At 44.7% G+C, this 20965-nt stretch overlaps 1 protein-coding gene across 10 annotated transcripts in view; it reads left to right on the top strand.

The window, feature by feature from the left end:
• Positions 1 to 20965, top strand: part of GRAMD1B (GRAM domain containing 1B) — a 143463-nt gene that overhangs the window by 92012 nt on the left and 30486 nt on the right. For 7 of the 10 annotated variants that reach the window (XR_012045868.1, XR_012045867.1, XM_072884354.1 and 4 more), the window contains 2 exons: positions 11817 to 12027; positions 19506 to 19526. Coding sequence is in view for 8 of the 10 variants with exons in the window: in XM_072884354.1 (XP_072740455.1) it covers positions 11817 to 12027; positions 19506 to 19526 (232 nt within the window). In the remaining 2 variants the exon portion in view is untranslated. Of the gene's footprint in view, positions 1 to 2249; positions 2607 to 11816; positions 12028 to 19505; positions 19527 to 20965 lie in introns of those variants that run through there. The other 3 variants (XM_072884357.1, XM_072884356.1, XM_072884353.1) reach the window with 3 other exon arrangements.

Here is a 20965-nt window from a genome sequence, read left to right as displayed (position 1 = left end):
TGAAACATGGTCCAATGAATTGAAGATTAAAATATTGAGAAGAAGCTATTGCAAAATTAATAGAGAGTTCTGTGTTGGCAGAAGGCCAATACGTGGGAGGACAAGATGGTGTGGGATTTGGCCCTAACTCTTCATCGACAGTTGTTACTTAGCTTTACAACTTCGTTAGAGACGGTGCGTTTCCACAGAGGTAGAAAGCTCCATCGTTATGGGGACTTGCAGATTTAAAGCCTAAAGTCAGATGTTACTGGGGGAAGTGGCAGATATTGTTGTCAGCTCTTGCGATTGTGTTACGGGTTCATTTTGTTTGGTACTCTTTGTAAATCTCCAGTGCTTGTAAACATGTAATTATATGAGAAACTTTCTCATTTTAACAGAAGTTTCTCCCATGACTGCAGAGAAAACCTTGAGAACACAACCTGAACAAAAGTGCGCTAAGGGAATTAGAGGAATAAAAACCAGGTTTGCTTTTATGAAATTAGATTTTGTGCGCCGAGTTTATGTTTGGGGTGAAAGTTTGATGTATGTTAGATGCTTGTGATTGGCAGAACTGTAAACAGAGAAGGTGAAGAAAGAAGCTTGGTCACAAGAAGGATGTCACGAAATTGACATCAACCTGATGGATCTCTTCATGGGGCAATGCATTTATTAAAATAGTGGCGTATACACAGTGAACCCATGGGCATCTATGTGCATTCTTTGAGTAATATGAAAAAGATGATGGCATTCTTGTACTATCCTGATAAAGACGTGTATGGTGATAGTGTTTTCAATTTAAAACCACGTGCAGTATTTGAATTGCACAGTGGCATGAGTCTGCTGGTGTGGAGCATTGATTCTTAAGAGCAGAGCACCTCCTGCTCCCACTGATTTTGATTACAGCGAAATGATGGATAATCAGCCTTCTGGAAAGATGCTCTTTTGGGACATGAGCGCTGAAAGCTGTGACTGATTCTAAAGACAAGAGAAAATGGTCAACCCCGTGTACGGAATGGGTAAAATGCAACAAAAGAAAGTAAAGGGCAGAGTGATGAGTATTTACATCACTTAAGGCACAGCTCCTTCTGTTATCAGTGGGGAGCAGTAAATCCCTGAGGGGGTCATTCGCAGCATCTAAATTTGGCTGTAGTCAGACTCCTGACTTTAGGTACTCTGAATCACACTCTGGAGTTGCCTCCCCGGCTCAGTTGATACCACAGGGAACTCTGAAAATAAACATCTAAGGTTGGCAATGTGAATGTAGCCTGAAGAGACTGCTGAGGAATAGAAGTGATATAAGGCGTAAATTTTTTAACTACTGTAGCCACACTGGTACAGGAGCTTCTCTGGATACTCTTTAAGCTTTGTCTATGCTGGAAAGTTATTTCACATTTAAAGCCCTGGAAGAACCCAGAGTACTTCCACACGTGGACGCTTGTGCTTCAAATCAAGAGTGTTAGTACAGGAAGCTGTTCGAGATCAGTTCTACAGTGTTTCCTTGCACAGAGACAAGGTCTGATTTGATATTCTGGAAGGAAAAGTGCAAGCTAGTTGATTGTTTTGCTCTCTTCTTTTTCATCCTTCAGCCTATGTAATTTATATTGTACTGTGAGAGCCCTTGAGAGAGTCTGAAACCCTTCTCCTTACTCTGGCATAAAGATGTCCATGAGTGGGTGTGTGGGGATACAGTGGTGTGTACGTCCCCCAAAGAAACACCATGTACTAATACTGCCGTAGAGTTGTAAACTTTGCTTGATAAGGTTTCTTTAAAAATCCTGGGCCTGTTTACACATGGCTAGGCATGAAAAACGAAACCAAGTTAGCTTCCTAGATGCAGTAAGCTGAATTGAGTTGAGGTCACCTTAATTCTGAATGAGTGTGTCCTCACAGTGTTTAGTTCAGTTTAGATAATCCACTCTGCCAGTTAATTAGGGTTTAATTTTCCTGACTCTTCTTGCATCGACACGCTTGCAGGTTTCGAAGCTTTCTCCCACACGTGTGAATGGTCTATTGTGTCCGCAGGGAGGATGAATATGATGTTTTCAACCTGTAGGATCTTAACTTGCAGGCTTTGCCAAACTTCATGAACAGCATCTGAAAGTGACGGGTACAGTCGGGGGCACCTCGGGAGAACCGTCAGGAGCCCCCCCGCCCCCCCTTCCCCTCCGGCCGAGGTGCATAGCGGAGGCGTGCAGGGGGTTGCGTTATGTAAAGCGGCAGCCCGCAGGCTGCGTGCGTGCGCGCGCACGCGTGTGTCGGTGTGCGTGTGCAGGAGCGTGTGTGGCGGCGCTGGCGGCGGGGGCAGGGGCGCGCGGACCGCCGCCGAGCCCCACGGGCAGTCACGACCGCGAAGCGTGGGGCGGGGGGCCGGAGAGAGGCTGGGCCGTAGCAGGAGCCCGAGCAGTATGCAAGGCAGCTGAGAGAGGGGGCTCTGGGTGCCCGGGAGGAGCCCCAGGCACCCCCCGCTCCCCCTTCCCTTCGGGAAGGGCTCTGCGATGGTGCAGGAGGTGAGTACCCTCCCACCTCGCCGCTGGCCCACCCTCGCTCTCCCCCCGCCACACGCGAGTGCATGAATGAATGAATTCCTAGCCGCTCCGCGCTGCACTACGGTCCCTAATGGCTACCAGGTTAGTGTTACTCTCCTGTTCCTTCTGCTGATGCCGCTCTTCCTCTCCCCTCTGTGTGTATGTGCTTTCTGCGGTCTCTCGGTGTGTGTGCACGCGCGTGCATGTATGCATGCATGTATGTGCGCGAAGGACGGAGCCAAAGGGCTGTATGTGCTGCGCTCAGCACAGGTTTGCCGAGGAAATCTACCATCCGAGACATACGCTTTCAAGGCAGATTAAATCTGGAGTCCATGTTGGTTGCTGCTGCTGCTCCTTTCTGTTTGGGGGACTTGAGAGCAGACAGCGTGACATCATGTTGCAGAGATGCTTCGTTTCTTTTCCCCTCCACAGGCTGATTCCTTCTTTCCTTGTTCTCCCCCGTGCACGCGCCCTACCTCGCCCGCAGTGGAATTGCTAAAGCAGCCTTTTCGATTGTTTGAAAGAACCGATGAGCAAATCTGGTTGTTTTTTTCAGCTTTCATTCCCCTCATCCCTCCTCCTCTTCCCTTTGCGCCTACTGTCTCCCCCATCCCCCACCCCCGATGGGGCAGTTACGACTCTCGTAACATCTGGGTATGTGGAGAGAGGCAGAATGAGGCTGAAGTTGGGTGAACTGGCAATGCGTCACAGGAGGGCAGCTGGAGCTGCTGCAGAAATATGGTGTATTTGTTTGCCCATGTGCTCCCTTGCTCTTAAAAGGGCTCGGAGCATGCACGCTGATGTCTTGGTTCTGCTTTGCATTCCTCTGTTTTTATGTATTTGCAGTGATGGGGAGGGACAGAATTTGTTTCGTGCTGCTTTTTCAGGCCATCCTCCAGAGTCTGTACAGGTGGCTCTTTTTTTTTTTTTTTTTTTTTTTTTTTTTTGGCAGGGGAGAGCAGTAGGAAATGAGGGCTCATTTGCACTGTGCGTGTTCGTAGGCAGTGAGAATCAGATGAATCCCCATTCCCTAAAAAATTGCTTTTTCTTAGATTACTGGTGACTAGCATTGTCCTATCCGTTATGGAAATCACTGATTCGGTAAAGGGGATATATTCCGGTTTCCTTGCTTCATTAAGTCGCATGCATCTGCAGGAGAACTCCTTTTGAAGGTGGTAGGTTTAGGATGGAGCTTGTGATTTTGGCTCAGTAGGATAGAAGGAAACTTCAAGCTGAATCTCAGAGATATATTTTACATCAGTGCAATGACTTTGGATGCCCAACATTCTGCTGAGGGAAGCCCCCAACTGCCCATGCCAGTGAAAACCAGAAAGCTGGATAAAGCAAGAAAGAATATGCCATGTGGGGGGACAAGCCTGAACCAGGTCCTTGGGACAAAGGACTGTGTGTGACTCTAGCGCTGAGGGTGTCTGACTCTTTCCGGTATCGGCTGCAGCCCTTGGCCCTCTTTATTTTTAACTTTCAGCTGGACAGTGCTGCTGCATGGTTAGAGCAAAGGAGAGAGATTGCATGGAGGATATCAGGGTGAGGGGATATGAAATTGTGGCATTGTTGTTTTCAGAATGGTAAAGGGATGAAACATCCAGGGATGAGCAAAAGAAATGGATTTGATCCCAGCTTTGAAGATCACAGCATCTTCCATTAACTTATGAAAGCTGATGCTGATGAGCAGCAGGAGTGAGTGGGAGGATGTAAAGCTCTAGCTTTGTCTTTTACTCCCGAGATAGACAATATCCCTGTCCACCCCCGCTTTGTCGCTGATAAGATGTGGTGTGAAGCTTCATTACACTTTTTAATCTGTGGTTTATAAAACCCCTGCCTCAAGATTGGAATGTGTTCAGGGGGACGCTACCTGTGCTGGGGATAAAGTTCTGGGATGCTCATAGCCTTGCTGAAGTTACAGCAGGAGATGGGCAGAAAGGAAGAATGCTTGTGCTCTTCTTGAGGTAATCTAGGAGTTGTATCACACCCATGTCCTCATCCAAAAATATGCACGTGGATCTTTATCGCTAGCTATTAGTGCTATATTACATTTTTCTCTCTCTTCCTTGAAAAGATGCACGTGTATGACAGCAACATTGTGTCTCCAAACCATTGAAAGATTTTGATATTAGCTTGGAAATAATGAGGTTTAAAATAAACATGCTTGGATTTATCTTCATTTTATTTTTATTCTTTGAGCTGTCAAGTTTTCAAACTTTTCTTCATATCAGAGATGGCTTAACAGTGTCCTTCTTTGTTATATTTATTTTTTAAGCAAGAGTTGTGAGCTCTGTTCTGTCCCAAGTTCCAGGCTCTGAGATTTTGAAGACAGCATTGGATACTGCTATTCTTGCTGTTAATTACAAGAGCCATTGGCATTGTGGTGGGGAAGAGAGGAAACAAAGCCCCTATCTGTTCCTCCTTTGGAAGTACAGCCGTGGACTGAGTGACCTGCAGGTGACCACGCTGGGGCCGTGTCTGAAACAGACGTGCCGTCAGCTTCAGAGGGATGTGAAATTTTCTTATTTTGCATTATTTCCCCTTTGTTGCCTCCCAGATTTCATTGTATTATCTGTCATACTTTGTTCCATGTGGTTTGTCTTCCTTCGGAACAAATGGAATTATATTAGTTTGTGAGTGATGGAGAGGTTTAATGTATGATCTATAACGCGTGCTGGTTCTCTGGAGATTAATGATCGTTTCTAAATTATGACTGTTGTGTTATTGGACAGTATAATTAAGATCTGTCTTGTTCTATTTTGAAAGCATTTTCCAACTTTTTCTTGGGATTTTTGCAATAACTCCAAGTAGGAAGGGAGCGGCGGAGGGATTGTTTCAAATGCAGCACAGTGGGAGTTTCTGTAAGATACCAGACCATTTGTCCATCAGAGTTGATAGTCTGTCTCTAGTGGTAACCGGTACAAGATGATTTAGAGAAAGACAGTGATGATGTTAATAATGCATTTGACCAACCTTGCAGTGCTGTATATGGGCAGAAGGCAAATTCCCTCCTAACGCTTGCAGTGATTTGCTAATCCCCTGAAGCATAATAATTGCATTAATTTTGTCTCATGAATATGTATACATGCTATTGAATGTCATAGGAGGAGGACACCGTTCTGTGAAACGTCAGAATAATCAGAGTAAATCTTTGTCAAGGATGGACTTTTCTGTTAAAAGCTAGTTGTTTAAAAAGTATGCAGAAAGTATACTATTCTTACTGTTCTTTTTAAAGCAACTGTCATGAAACACTGCTTGGTGTCTGTACAGCCCTACAGGTGTCATTGCTTTTTAATTTAATGCTTTCTTTTTTGTCCTTTTTCCTGGGAGATGTAATATCAGTATAGCATTTTGTTATTGCTTGTAGAGCAATGGCAAGCCCAGGGAATTGCTTGAGGTTTTATGGAGGTTTTAATTCTTGGATTATCAATTTGAAGTGAGTGTAGGTTGGTGATGACCAAAAGTTGTTACCATCTGCTTGCTGTTTGGTAGACTGCATAATGAGTTTCTGAATCTCATCTTTTTCCACTGATGTCAGACTGTATCACAGAAAAGTATCTTTGTAGGCGTCTAATTAACACCCTTACTAGCTGTTTCTGAGGAGAATTAACTCTTTTTGCAGTACAGCCAGGCTTGAGGTGCCTTCTTGGCCTTGTAGCTTTTTCTGCTCTTTTCAAGACTTTATCAGTAGAGTTCTGTTTTATGCTTGAAAATCTCCTTCATTCTTGTTTAGGAAAGCATGTAAGCACAGGCTTGACTTTGTTTGCACAGCTCATAGACTTCAGTGGGTCTACATACAGAGTTAAATATGTGCTTAAGTTCTTGGCTGGTTTGGGGACATAGCGCTCGGCACTTTCCAGAATTAAGCCCAACATTTACAATGCTGTCGGGTAACCCCAGTTTTGGGCCTTGAAGAGCTTATGATCTGGTCGGTGCTATGGGCTGCAGGGAGATGTGAGCAACTTCAGCAGATTGACTCTTGTAAAGCAAGTTCTTTTGAGAACCGTGGTGGACCTGAAGGCTGCCAATTAGCTTTCCAGATTAGGACTTTCTTGAGGAAGTCCAAGGGGTTTAGAAGTATATTGCAGGAAATGGTGCCATTGATCTGTTTCTGCCGGCTGAGAAGCTGGTGATCACAATGAAGGTAGGGAGCGTTGTGTGCCTGAAGCCCCCGCGTGTTTAGATGAGCTGCCCTCATTGTTACAAATCCTTTGGTGCTCTTGGTAACATAGTGATTACTTCTAGCTAAATTCTAGTTCACATCCTGCAACTGGCAGATTCAGACAGATTTGCTGGGTGTCGTCTTAATCTGTGTGTATCACTACCTGAGAGGAGAACAACAAGCCGCTGTTGTACAGTGTGCTGCGACACTGCTCTTCTGCAAGCTGCTGTGTCTGGAGGATGGCTGCTGGCTATTGGGGCATGTGTGATTTGGGAAAGAATTGTTGCAGGGTGCTTGTCTTAAGCCCAGGGATGGCTGTGTTGTAGTGGCAGGCAGAATGATTATTTCAGAACATCTGGTAGGATGGACAGACTTTCATGTCAATTCAGGACTGCTTGAATGTCATTCATGCAGAATTTAATTTAACAAACTCGAACAAAGTCAGGTTTCTTGCTGAGTTCTCCATTAGAGCATTGCAAAAAGTCCTAGCTGTAAGAATCCCAAGCTTAGCTTGTGGAGTACGGACTGTAGCCTTTCCCAAAAGTACTGCTTGCTGAAGTGTCTTTTCAGCGGCTGGTCCAAATCTTTACAGGAAATACTTTGTTGGAGGAGGAAGTTTGGCCTTTTTGCTTCTTGCCTTGCATCCTTGCTCTGTGGAGTGTCCAGAGTAGGGTGTGACCAGGTAGCTTGTCTGTGCACTGCTAAATGTTGGTTCTGTTTCCACCACCTAAAGAAAAGCTCAGTTCTCCACTACACTGCTCCGGATATTGAGGCTTGTCCTCCATGTGACTGAAGAGAGTTTGGCCTCTTCCTAGCCATGTCACACTTGCTCATGTTATTTTTACCGCAGCTCCAATCATAAGATGAGTTGTTTCTCTTAGGCACAGTATGAACGTAAACCAAGAAGACATACTCTGCTTTCTGTGCTTTCATATACTCTGTGCACGGGTTTCACCTAGGAGCAAGGGGCTGCTGCTTAGGTGGGCTTGTTTGTGTTCTGTCCCTGACTTAATCTGTTGCATCTACTAAAGGCTACGCTGCAGGGGTATGTGAGGCCCTGAATGCGCTCTGGTCAATTAGGTCTGTAAAGCATTATTTATTACTATTATTTTTTTTCAAAGTGGGTCAAGCCGTTTTGGCATTTCAGACGTTGATTCCTGGTTCAGTTGCAGGCCTTGGTCACTATGGCAACTGCATAAGGCGTTCGTCATGGCTGTGCCTTGGGTCGGATTCAAACTTCAGGGACTGAGCAGGACCAGGGAGAGTTTTGAGGGGCTCAGGGCAGGGGGAGGCGAGTGGGACGGAGCTGCAGGCTTGTGTTTTTTGTGCCCATCCTCGCTGTGGTAGAGATGAAAGGCTGAATTAACAGGCTCTTTGTGTTCTTCATTGTGTGCACACCCATGAAGTCCTTCATGTGAGAAATATGCAGCATAGCTCAGTCATCAGATAGTATGAGGTGGATTCAGACCTCCTGAGTTTGATCAGCTCTCTGCCACTGACTTAAGGACAGCCTAAGAAGGCACCCTTGAAGCGATCTTTTTTTCCTTATCTCTGCAAAGGTGATAATCCATACGTACCTGACACAGTATGTATGTATGGATTTAGTTTTTTAAAGCATGCCAGAGATGCTAAGTGACTGGAAAAGGAACTTGGAGGCCAGAGTCTGCCTGAGATTGTGCTTGGCAGAGCTGGCACCAAAACGTATGCCTACAGTAGTGTGAACTGAGCCTGGACAAACATATGCGTGCCAGCTTTAAGCTAGTTAGTGCTGATGCTGCTCCTGTGTAGCTGCAGCGGCGTGGGTCACTCAGCAATGACTGAAAAACCCACCTGAGGAGCTTTGTCAGACCTTGGGTGATTAGCTTGAATTGGCCTCCATAGCTGCATGCTGCTTAGCAGTATCTGTGCTAGGTGTGTTAAGCCAGTTTTGGAGCATGTGTGTGCTCAGAGTGTGAAAACTGAGAATGTGTCTTCCATGCGTGTTTGTGAGTGAGTGTATTTTAGAGCTAGTATTAATGTAGTTATTGCAGTCCCCAAAAGGCAAAATACGTCTCATTTGATTACAATTTGAGTAAAAGACTACTGAACTTTTTAGTGGGTTTCATCTGAGTTTCACATGCACACGGTGCAGCTGTGCCCTGGTTATTTTGTGCTTTACTTTAGAAGCAGTAAGAACTCAGTGCTCCTTCATAACTGTAACCTGAAAGCAAGCAGAACCTTGACTGAATTTGACTTGGTCTTTATAGAGTTGCTTGAAGCTGAAACTCAAAGTGATACTTGTGAGTATCAACTCACATGAACTGAAAATGAGAAGGAGGTAGTGCATGATAAACTCAGGTTTCATAGAGCTGTAGAAAAAAAGACGAGTATGTCTGTTCAAACAAATTTAGTGCAGTGATATGTGACTCAGGAACATCGGCTTCAAATTCTTGCCTTGTATTTCTGGGGACCCCTCGCATAAACCAGTTTATGTTGAATCAAGCATGCTGGGGGCAAGATTTAGGAAATGTGATGTAATGCCAGATGAGCAATAACACAGCATGAGCAGGAGTAATAACAGCCTCAGAATTTACAGTTCTTAACTGTAGGAATGGCAATTCAAAACCATTTCCATCTCTGGAAGCATTGCTGATGAACTTTTAAGTCTTAGTACCATTTGCACAGCACCTTCTGCACATGCACGTAGTTGCTGATTGCAATTGGTACAGTAGATGCAACTATGCTGGGTTGTTAAAAAAGTGTGTACGTCTTGAGTTTAGCCAGGAGAAGTAGCAGCAGGAGGACAGAAAAGGTGAAATACCCATTTTAACTGGATGAACTGAAAGTCTGTGAAGACACCTGATACTTTTTTACCTTTCAATAAGCTAAAAAACCCCTGATAATGTTACTTCATGATATACCTAAACTGTTGAAGGCAATGTTGCTGGGAGAATGGTCCAGATCACCTTTTGCTCAGTCTTTTCTTTTGTTTCAAATATGATTTGGAGGGATTAGAGCTTGAATATTGCTACAGTTGTGCTGTACAGGTAGTTAGTATTCTTAGGGACGTGGTATAGTGGTGGTCTTGGTAGTGTTAGGTTTACGGTTGGAATCGATGATCTTAAAGGTCTTTTCCAACCTATACAATTCTGTTATTCAGTATTCCTGTGTCTTGACCAGGGAAAGGGAATATGCTGCTGGCATGTTTCACTCGTGAGATGTGCCATTGTTAGGTGTGAACTGTGAAGAAACAAGCTAAGGGGGGGAATTACTCTGCCGGTCTTCTCACTGGAGCTAACTTGGGGTTTAGGTGGCATTTGAACAAGCAGCTTTTTATTATTCTGTATCTATATGATTTTCAGTCTATTAAGTAGAAATAGGTAACAGAGTGGAGTCTGTAATTTAATCCGTCTTTCTTCCTGCTTGCAGAACATTTTGCGAACCCGTTTTCTCTAGCCTGTTCATTATCTGTATGAACTTCCACGCTTTATATTCTTGAAAATATCTTCTAAGGGTTTTCTGTGAAGTGTCATGCTACTGTTCTTGCCAATTGCAAGCTCGTTGTGTGTATGAGTGGGAAATTTGATTCTGTTAATCAAATTTCTGTTAAAAGCAACTTTGCTCTATGCTTTCTGCAGATTGTTTAGGGAAAGTTTCATCGCTTGTGCGTTAACACAAGCAGTGAGCAAATAGAGGATAATTCATGAGACCAGTTCATCCAATACTCAAACCAAACCAAACCAAACTTGATAACTACTGGAGGACTGTGTTACGTTATCTACCCGTATCTGCTAACTAACATTTGTAAAATGTTTTTGGTATCTTCAGAGGTAAGAGGTGGATATGATTTTTATCTGAGAATTAATGAAACCTCAGGCACGTATTCAGCTTTTCTAGATTTTCAGAAAGGAAACGATCCATTTTAACTACCTCACTGTACATCCCATTGTGAGAAGCAAACTTCAGTTTGCTCTATATAATTGGGCTTAAATTACAGCCTTTAAGAGTGTGATTGTACTAGCTTCTTTAATTCAGTCCCTTACAGTTGTAATTCTGTCATCCTTTTTCTATTGCCTGCTCTCTAATGCTCAGAAGATAACAGGGTGCCGTAACAACTCAGCATGGCAGGGTTAGCACAAAGTTCGTCCTTGGATCAGCCCAGGTCCCACTGTAACCTGCAGGCTGCAGAGCTGAACCGTACCAGCTGGAAAGGCCTCAAAGATGTTTGGGCCGGTCATAAATACATTTGACTGCTGAAGGAAATGAGTTACATAGGGAAAAATGGATGTAGAGTGTGGTATTTTGAAGAGTCTGGCAGGAAGAAGAGGCATCAAAAGAGAAGGAACAGTGAGGAAATCTGGGTTTTCCTGTTCTGTATAAATATGTATGTAACTGGCTTTTTGATTTAGGTGTTAGGGCATTTGCTGAAGATATGGGATGAGAAGTTCAATTCCCCTAAATGTGTCATAATTTCTGTAACACTCTGAAAGGTCTTGCTTTTCCCTGTTATGAAAGGAGAACTTAAAAAAAAAAAAATCATAAAAGCTTTTATGTTATAGCGAAACATTTTCATGCCCAACTCTAACTGGTGTGGGAAAGGATGATTTGATACAGGAAATCATGACTGCATTGTCTGTCATCATAAACTCCCCTCCCAGTGCCCCATCGTTTTTGATGATCTTTAATGGTTTCCTAAAAGATAGGATTCCATTTTTGTGCATCCTGTTGAGAATAGTTACACTTGCTGAAATAAAATAAAGGAGGGACAGAGTGGGACTGTATCGAGAACACACTGACATCTCCCTCATTCTTGAGTGCAAGTTTAGGTTTTCTAAGCTCAGGTCATCATTTTAAACTCTCAGAGCCGACAGAGAGAACGAGTTCATTCTCGTAGGCATTCATCTGTGGTCAGATGAATTGAAGAGTGGGTGGAGAAAGACACTGGTTGTAGTTCCCTCTGCCACTGGTAAATGATAACTGTCTAAAGCCCGATTTTACTGGGGACGTAAGTCTTAAGTGTGGCATTGAGTGCATTGCTTCAGGAAGCCAGATTTGTCCACTGTGCTAGCGGAGAAATCTGTGGGTAATGCTCCACCTGAAGGCATGGGTGCAGTTGCTTTCTGTTTGAGCTGAAGATTATTAACCCTGCTCTTTCTTTCTTTCTGCAGTACTGCCAGTAACTCAAACCGCAGCACGCCTGCCTGCTCCCCCATCCTGCGCAAACGCTCCCGGTCCCCGACACCGCAGGACTCCCAAGGAGACACCATGGTGGAAAAAGGCTCAGACCACTCGTCAGACAAATCCCCATCCACGCCGGAGCAGGGTGTACAGCGTAGCTGTTCCTCTCAGTCAGGCCGCAGTGGGGCCAAGAATTCCAAGGTGAGAAGGGAGCAAATGACTTTGGCCAAGAAGTGCACGTGTCCCCAGTTCTAAACGCTCTAATGCGGTACACTGGCTTTGTTCTGTGCCTTTTTTTCTCTGGCTAACTTTCCTCCTCCTTCCTCCATCATACTTCTGAAAATTCTCCTAACTGGGAGCCATTTGCATAGGTCAGACTTCAGCACAACTCTACCATCCTTTCAGCAACCTGAGTCCCTGAGTTGCTGATGGCTTCTACTGCAGTTCCATAATGGCTTATGCAGGCTAACCTTTTTGCAGTCAAGGCCCTGTCTCCTTGGGAGGCTCTGTGGTTTTGAGAAAGACCTTGAAAATCAGCTGTTGCAATTACTTCTTATCATCTGGATCATGAAGGGTCATGAAACAAATAAAGGTTCCTCTGTGCAGACAGCCTGTGAAGGGCCCATGCATTTCTCCTGGCCTGTCTAAGCCCTGTGTTGAGATGAGGTTCAAGTTGCACAGAATCAGTTTGCCAGCCCTCTGCACATTGCCTCCTATCGTGCAGTATTATGACTGTCTTGGCCAGGGTAGGTGGTGTTTTCCCTAGAAAGGTATTGTGTCTTTTGACCATATTAGAAACAGCCTTGTCTTTGCTCTACTGAGGAAGGGGGTTTCAGGTTTGGTGACTCTTGATTTTCTGTGAGCAGTGGGACCTGGTGAAACACACACAAGGGCCTTGGGAGCCAAACATAACCTTTGATCATAACCCTAATGTCAGTGGCATATTATAAGATAGTTAGCTGTCAGGAGCACTTGTGTTTTTCCAGATTTTTGAAGTGAAATATTTCAGCCTGAATAACTTCACAGTGTCACAGGCATAACTCTGATGGCTTGTGTGAAATGAGTTGTTAGATCTTTGCCCGATTTATTGCTGGATTGTGTCACGCACACAAGAAGTCTTCATCCACTCCCCTTTGTGGTCACTGTCAGCAGAGGAAGCAGGATTCGGTGGCCCATATTCACTGGGCTGAACTGATCTCTTGCCACTAAGGGGAGAGTATGTGAGTACAAAAGAGGGGGCGAAGGGTTTTTTCAAGATGAATCATTTGAGACCTGTCAGTTCTGAGGTTGCCCTTGAGGTCAGACTTGCTTCCTGTATACGCACAGTAACCTACAAACACCGCCCAGGGCAGCAGGACCGGATGAGACCCTCGTGCATTATGGTGCCAGCAGCCTGTCCCGAAAAGAAAGCCATGCAGATGAGAGGCAGGCAGGATGCAGGGCACGCTATGCTTATAAGCCACACTGGGGGATGGTCTGTCAGGGAAATGGTGTCCTTGGTAAGGGGGAATTACACAGATGAGTTGCATTGCCCTGGCCCATGAAGTGCTGTGATTTAAGGCCACGGGAGTGCGATTTTTACCAACACGGTGACTGCTAAAACTTGACTTTAATTCATGGTGCTTTTCACAAGGAAGGGGGGGATATAATGCTTTCTGTTGGGTTTGTGGGTTTTCCTTCTCTTGATTTGCGAGGTAATTTTTCTTCTTTCCTTAATTTCTCTCTTTTCATTCCTGCATGCTTTCTCTCCGATTAAGTCACACAAGCGCCTCTCCAAAGTAAGCCTTCTTTTTTCTCTCCTGTCCCCCACTGTAGAATTGTCTCATCGCTCAGAAACCCTCTGCGTGGTACTGAGCGGTGACCCCAGTAAGGCATTCTCCTGGTGCGGCTGCGAGAATGTCAGCAAGAGCTCAGCCCGATGCCTGTAGCTGAGAAGCTGGTTTCACTTATATCGCTGGGATCTCATTAATATTTGCTCACATGGTGTGAGAACTGGCCTGTTCATCACACTCCTTCAGTTACTTCCAAGTAATTTTAGCCTTTGTTTTAAGGTTTGCTTTCCCTCTCCCTTCAAGTCAGCTGCTGTCTTTGCCAGGGAGAAATCTGCTGGCTTCAGTACGCTGAAGAGTACCACAGTCCCTTCTCTTTCCTTTCTTCTTACGTTATGCCTTTCAGAAAAAAAAGAGTTGATCTCCATGGCTTCTTGCCTGCTTTTTACGATGAACAGTAGTTTTGTGGCCAGTGATCTCAGCTTACTGCCCTTGCACGCTTTCCTGTGTGATGTAAATATTAAAGATCAGTGGTCTCAAATGAACCCAGCTTAAACCTGTTAGAAGAGACCTGTCCCAAATGAATTGTGAGAATTCATGGGCTCGCTCTGATAAGTAGAAGATCCCTCTGTGGGTGCTTGGATTGGAGATAAGCTCATTTGAGATTTGATCTCACATCTCCATGCTACCCTCAGAAGAGTGTAAAAATCAGAAACGCGGATGGGATGCTTATTGGACGAAGTGGCAGGCTGTGGGCATTTCCACATGTATACAAGTAAAGTTAAAACCAGAATGGCTTGGATGGCTTCATAATCCCCAAAATCAATGCTGTGGCCTTTCCCCAGTTGATGCCTTAGATTTCATTCTAGGCAAGTTCTCAGAAAGCAGTGAAGTCTGTAGTGCTGGCTTACTGTTTTTCCTTGGTCATAATGCCTCTTGTAACCAGCCTGACCCTGCATGATTGCTGGTGTCTGCTGGAAGCTTCTTTATGTCTTTTTTTAGACAGATTTTCTTGTGCTTGGTAACTGTAGCTTGGATAACTACAAAGGAGGACTGTGGGACTAATGTCTCAAGTGAGGTGTGAAAGAAGTTCTATGGAAAATGCAGGTCTGGAGTAGCAGCGAGTCCTGAAAGAATTGCTGGTGAGTAGAGGTATGTGGGTCAGGACAGGTCATGGGTAGGCTATGGTAGGCTGGAGGCACTTTGCCTAAGCTATGGAGAGGTTTGTTAGGAGAGGGACTGGTGGGAAGAACATTGGTAGAGAGTGATGTATGCGTAAAACGTATGCGTAGTGGTACTGTGATGTGCTTGCAGCCAGCCCCCTTGCTTTTGTGAGAGAAAAAACCCAACAACTTTAAGGCAATTAGAGAAACAAGAGGGAAGTGGACCTCAGAGGAGTTCCAGGACAAGGAAGCCGATGCACAGAGGGAAGGGGATCCCGGGCATGACCTCCGCCAGCCTGCGTCAGAGCCTCCTGCCCTGCTCACCCACGGTCTGTGCACAGGGTGAGCCTAAAGCAGTGTGGAGGCTGAATCTCTTTTCTGTGCTCCATAAGGTGGCTTTCTCTGGTACAAGTGAGGAATCTCAGGCGTAATAACCCCTTGATTCTCCCCACACAGATGATGATGGTATCTGTTCAAGACAGAGAGAGGTTAGGAACAAAGAACTTACGGACAAAGATTTTAAAATCTCCTTTCTCAGCCTCTTCTCCTCTCCCCACCCCTCTTCTGCAAGAAGAATGATCTGATTTTCCAACCTGTCTCGCTAATGAAATGAAACAGCTTGAGCCCATGAGTTTGATGCTGTGTTTATACAATTGCTGACAGATCTGCTTGAAGTCCCTTGCCCTCTTTTGTCTGTTGTGTTAGTTGTCGTGCTGCAGTGTTGCCATCGGAGGGAGCGCTTCACCAGGAGTTTTTAAGCACTGGATTACATCTGTAGGAAATCTTTTCTGGAGCCTGCTTTTCTATGCTGTCCACCAGTGTGGCGTGGACCAAACCACCTATAGGCCTGCGTCAGCCTTAGGCTTTTAGTGGCAGGCACTGCTGCTTCTGGAACAGCTTTCTGAACTCAGCAAAACAACCCTTTTTGCTAGCAGCCCACAATGAAATATGTATTTTTAACTCTTTTGCTCTTGCCCAAGGATAAAAGTGATTTCCTCTCCATTGCAAATCCTTCAGGTTCTTCCCACTGTCTACAGCTAATAATGAATGCTGAGGATAAATATCAGGTTAGGGGAAAACGTGAATTTCGATGTAGCCCCATGAGACTGTAGAACAGTTTAGGTCGGAAGGGATCTCAGAAGGTCTCTAGTCCAAGCCCCTGCTCAAAGTAGAGCTGATGTGGTTAGATCAGGTTGGTCTAAAGTCTTGGCCAGGCACATTTTGCAAACCTCCAAGACTGGAGATCGCACAGCCTTGTCAGGCCCCTGCTCCAGTGCTTAACCACTCTTGTTGTGAACAGGCTTTTTCCTTCTATCCGAATAGAATTTCCCTTACTGCAGCTTATGACTGTTGCACCTTGTCCTTTCAGTGTGCGATTATGAGAAGAGTTTGGCTGTGTCTTCTCATTTACCCCTCCCATTGGGTGGTATAATCCCCCTTTAGGTCATGAAATTCTGGTTGTTTTGGACTGGGATGAGGGATTTGGGAATAAATTTCATCAATTTGTTTGAGTTATTTGGCCATGGGCATTTAGAAGCCAGGTGAATAGCATAGGTTTTGGAAGTACACAGGTTAGGAGAAAGGGTTCTGGAATCTGTTTCAAGCTCTGCCCTCACCCTGGTTCTGTGCCTCTGTTTCCCCAGTTGTAAAATGGACTTAGGGATACTTCTAGAGCTCTGTGGCGTGTCACTCACTTGGCAAAAGGTTTCCTTTCCCCTGGAGCAGCAGTATGTAGGAGTGAGTTGTGATCCTGCCCCCAGAAATGCTAAAAGGTGGAAACTTTTGGCATCAGGTTAGCAGGCTGAACTTCATATGCGTGATCTGCTGCTTCCCATCTGCACTGTAAAGCTGTAATCTTCCATAGCAGTAGATGCAAATAGGAGATCATTAACCCATGAAGATTTAGAGGCAGCACTATATTAATTAAAGGCTCAGAGAAAATACCCCGGTTTTCACTGTCCTCAAGTTCTGCTAAGTTCTTCCTGGTTACAGCCACCATGTGACTATGAACTCTGGTATCTGCTCCTATAGCATCGTCTCTGCAAATCAGTGACATCTTTTCCACTTCTGTGTGCAACTCCATTCCTCTGTTACTTATTTATTTTCTCTTTTCAGTTCTAACGCTTATGGTTTCTTTTTCCAGTATGACAGACTTAACCTGCTCAAAGTAAGAATGTGTTTTTCCTTTTTCTTTCTTTTTCCCCTCCATTATGCTGTGTCTTGATTTTCACAGTTCGCATCCCCCTATATTCTGACTCTCAGTGAGTTTAAAAAAAAAAAAGGTAAATAAAATTGAAGATAGATTTAAGGACTCAGATAGTCTCCCTTCTCGTTGGACCTCCTGTAGTCTGTTCTACCTGCAAAACATAGGGGTCAGAGGGAAGGAATCTCCTCATGTTTAAAACAATTGGTGGAGGCAAAAGATGAGGCTTGGATGTCAGTATAATTGTGTGGAAGAGCTTAAGAAAGGAGGAGCTGCAGAGCTCCTTTACAGAGGAGCTGCGGTTTGGGGAAATTCAAATGTGAGGGGGAAAAAAGAGTTACTGTAATTAACATAGCAGAGAGGAATGAAATCCTGTTGCAGTGTGCTGACACCACAACACATGCACCCTGATTTAGAAGACACAGTGACAGCAGTGTCTCTGTTTTCTCTATGCCAATTATAGTTTGATTAAGAATTTTTTTTCCCCAGGAATTTTTGAGTTATGCCTTTTGCTCATTAAGGCAGACAGATGGCAAAACAAATTTGCAGGAAGATCACTCCGTCTTAGACCCTGTGCTCCTCAGGACAAGGTGGTGTGTACATGGATTAAGATTAATTCCCCTGATTTTTTTTTTTTTTTAAATTATTTTTTTTAGTATAGCTGAATTGCATAAGGCCTTTTTCCATGTCCTACTTGCAGAGAAGGATGACTTCAACCAGATCCTTTATGAATGGAGGCTATGGCCAAGTATGGAGAGGCGTAGGAAGTAAGAGGAAATTCCTCTGGTTAGTCGATGAGCCATACTGTGTATTTAGTTCTTCAGTTCATATCCTTTCCTCAGGATTTGGGGAAAGGCCTTAGGGGTGTTGCTCTTTTTAATGTCAAACTTTTGTATTTTGGCCTGTGGCATATACTATATTACTGTGGGGTTTTTCATTAGATACTAGTGCAGCAAACTGGCAGAAGTGCCCAAGGTTGCAAGGGATTCTTCAGAAATGTTGGCTCTGTGAATGAGATGCAGATGCCAGTAAGGCTGTCTACCAGAGTGGCCTATAAGGGAGCATAGGAAACTGAAAGCAAGGAGGTCTAGGGAAAGAACCGTGTGAGCAACCCCATGTCTTCTTAGAAATCTCTGGTCCAATCCGATCTCATTCACACTTTGCACTTACTTTCCTATGGTAAACATCCTGTACGTCATTGGTCCTGCTGTGGGCTATCCCAGTGCAGGTAGTTTCTGTGTTTCTGTGAATATGAACTTAACTCTCCGAGTGAAACTTCCACAGGCTCTCTTAGAAGTCGGAGAACAGTATGTTATCCTTCATATTCCAGACTGGGTATAAAGCTGTGAAAAATACTCCCAGTCCAAGGTCAGAAGCGAGATGACTTCAAAGAAAGAAATGCAGTGAAATATTGCTTCTGTCCTTGTCTGTTAGACTCAGCTCCCACAAGTGTAATGTAGACGTGCCGTCGCTGGCTGGGAGAGGGGGACGGGCACAGCTGTGTGGCTGCTGACACACAACGTGCCTGGCAGCATGCACTGTAGCTGACCGCCGTTAGTGGTGACGGGGCTGCAGTGCCCCCAAGCTTTATTGCCCCGAGGTAAATTCACCCTAAAATGGGGGATGCCTACACTTTCTGTCAGTTCTGCTCAGTGTCCTGACATTGGAAAGCCAGCCTGACTGGAGTGGGAGTGTGAAGCTTATTTCTTCCTCTCTCTGTGCAGATAAATCTCGCCTCCAGCTGGAAAGAGCTAAGTGTGACTTTCCAAGTTGAGCTAGCTTTTTCATATGCTCCAGTGTGATGTGTGGCCTGTCCTCTCAAACCATCTGAAATGCCATTATAAGGACAAAAAAAAAAAAATCACATGTGCTGATGATGCAAAACACTGTGCACGGAAATTCTGAAAAAAAACCAAAAAACAAAAAAACAACCCAGCCTTTTTTTTTTTTTTTTTTTTTGCTTAGCTTTTCTAGTGATTTTCTTCAGCAGTTTTCCTGGCTCTGTATGTGTCTCCCTTTTAAAATTTAAAATACTATCGAAAGTTTTGCCTGATGGCTTTTGTGAGTAAAATTGTGTCCCTGCCTCCTGGTAGTTCTTTGAGGGCTTATTTGCACAGAGTCCGTTCAACGCAATGTGATTTTTGCAACCTAGCCAGCAGACGTGGAAGAATGAAGCCTCTAAAAGAAATGGCTGGTGATGATTATGATTAGCTCCTCTGTTGCTAGTGGGCGCTGCTGTTCTGCAAAAATGATTACAGCATGCGCGCTGAGTTTGTGTGTGTGTGCGTGCATGTGGACATGCACACGTTAGCCTGAATTGTCTCCTATTATGGACTCGTGCTTCTGGATTTGTTCTTTGTTCCTGTAACTGGAAATAACTGTGTTAGACCACACCGTGAAATCCATTGAAAACTTCTGTTTAATCCCACTTTCCACTTCACTAATTATACAAACCAGATTGGACCTAGTTTCTCTGTCCATCTTTCTTTTTGATTCTAAGATCTCTGTGCTAACTAATGCTTCTCTTTTATTTTGTCCTTACAGAAAAGCCAGAGTTGGTATAATGTAAGTACTCCAGTTTCTCTTGTCCCTGGGTGAATACGGGCTGGGTACCTGGGTGGGGGGGAAGGTGCAAAGGGGCTTTGCAGTGGCACTGGGGCATACTGACCATTTCCAAAAAGAGAAGATGGAAATGGCTCAGGACTGGCAAAGGAGGACTGACATCCTGAGGGAAATGATGCCAGAGATAGAGAGCAAAAGCTTTGTCTTTTCAGTCACTCTTCTGATGATCTCCACGTCCTGTGCCGTCTGGTTTCCCAGCAGAGTTAGTCTTGATGTGGTGACAAACAGAGCTGCCGCCATGCAAACCCTTTGCATCTCTCAGGGTGGTGTGGGGCGAGAGAGGAATTATTTTCTATTGACCTCACAGAAACACAAACCATCTTTTGCTTCTGCCTTGTTATTTTCATTCTGCAAGCACAAGTGGCAGCGTTTTTGGTACAAAGCTGGTGGTGTGCAGATTTCCACGATCCGTGTCACTTTTGCACGGTTGAACCCCCACCCCTCGAGCGCTCTAAATTAGATACCAGCAGTACCGTGATTTTGTAGGCAAATGCAGCAGCCATTCCATGTTCAGCAACAGTTCCTACCTTCCTGCAGCCTAAGACATTAGAACCACTGATTTTGGCTGATAGAGCGTGGTCAGATTTGACAGAGGCATGAGAGGCAGAGTTATTTACTTGCTGTATATAATCAGCACCGGGATAGTAGCAAGGACAGGAAAAGACGTGATCTCAGAAGCAGAGAGAAGCATAGAGGCAATGGCATTAAGAATGACGTATAAACCACAGTAGGCCAAACTGGTGGAGAAGTGGCAGATAAAGGAACGTGGAGCGAGGCAGTTTGGGCAGATGCACAGGCCCAACTAGGTTGCTGCAAAACTTGTGAATCTGTGGCCACGGCTAAAGGTGACTTTCGCTATTACACAAGAGCTGCTTCTGACTGTAGCTGCTGAGATCCATACCCTGCTGCATGATGCTTTGCTGTGGTCTGCTTCTGTGGGTCTCTGGTGTTTTCATGTCCTCTCGATCTTATTTTTCTGTTCTCTTGTTTTTCCTCCATATATTTTCAGCATGAGAGACAGTACATCCGGAGAGTAAGCACTGGCTGCATTTTTTGTGGTTTCCCCCCCAATTATTTTCCTTCAGAAAACAAAACAAAACCGAACCACGTTCTAGTTAGTAGAGACATTCTGGCCAGATAAAAGCAGCAACATGGAAATACGGATGGGCCGCAGACTCTAGGAAAGCAGTGAATCCTACTTGGCAGTATTATTACCATTAAACGTTTGCTAATGCATCTCCTTGGTGCATTCTCCTCCTTGATGCAAGTTTCCCTTCTTTGCCAACTCCTTCCAGGCAGGATTTTTCTGGCATTTGGACCATTCTGATTCCTCTATTCCTTTCCCCACTGAGAGCAGCTCTAGAAATGAATCTGTGGAGGCT

This window comes from Ciconia boyciana, chromosome 20 (genome assembly GCF_034638445.1).
Source record: "Ciconia boyciana chromosome 20, ASM3463844v1, whole genome shotgun sequence".
Lineage (NCBI taxonomy): Eukaryota > Metazoa > Chordata > Aves > Ciconiiformes > Ciconiidae > Ciconia > Ciconia boyciana.
The sequence above is the reverse complement of the archived record's forward strand: the minus strand, read 5'-3'. Positions and strand labels throughout refer to the sequence as shown.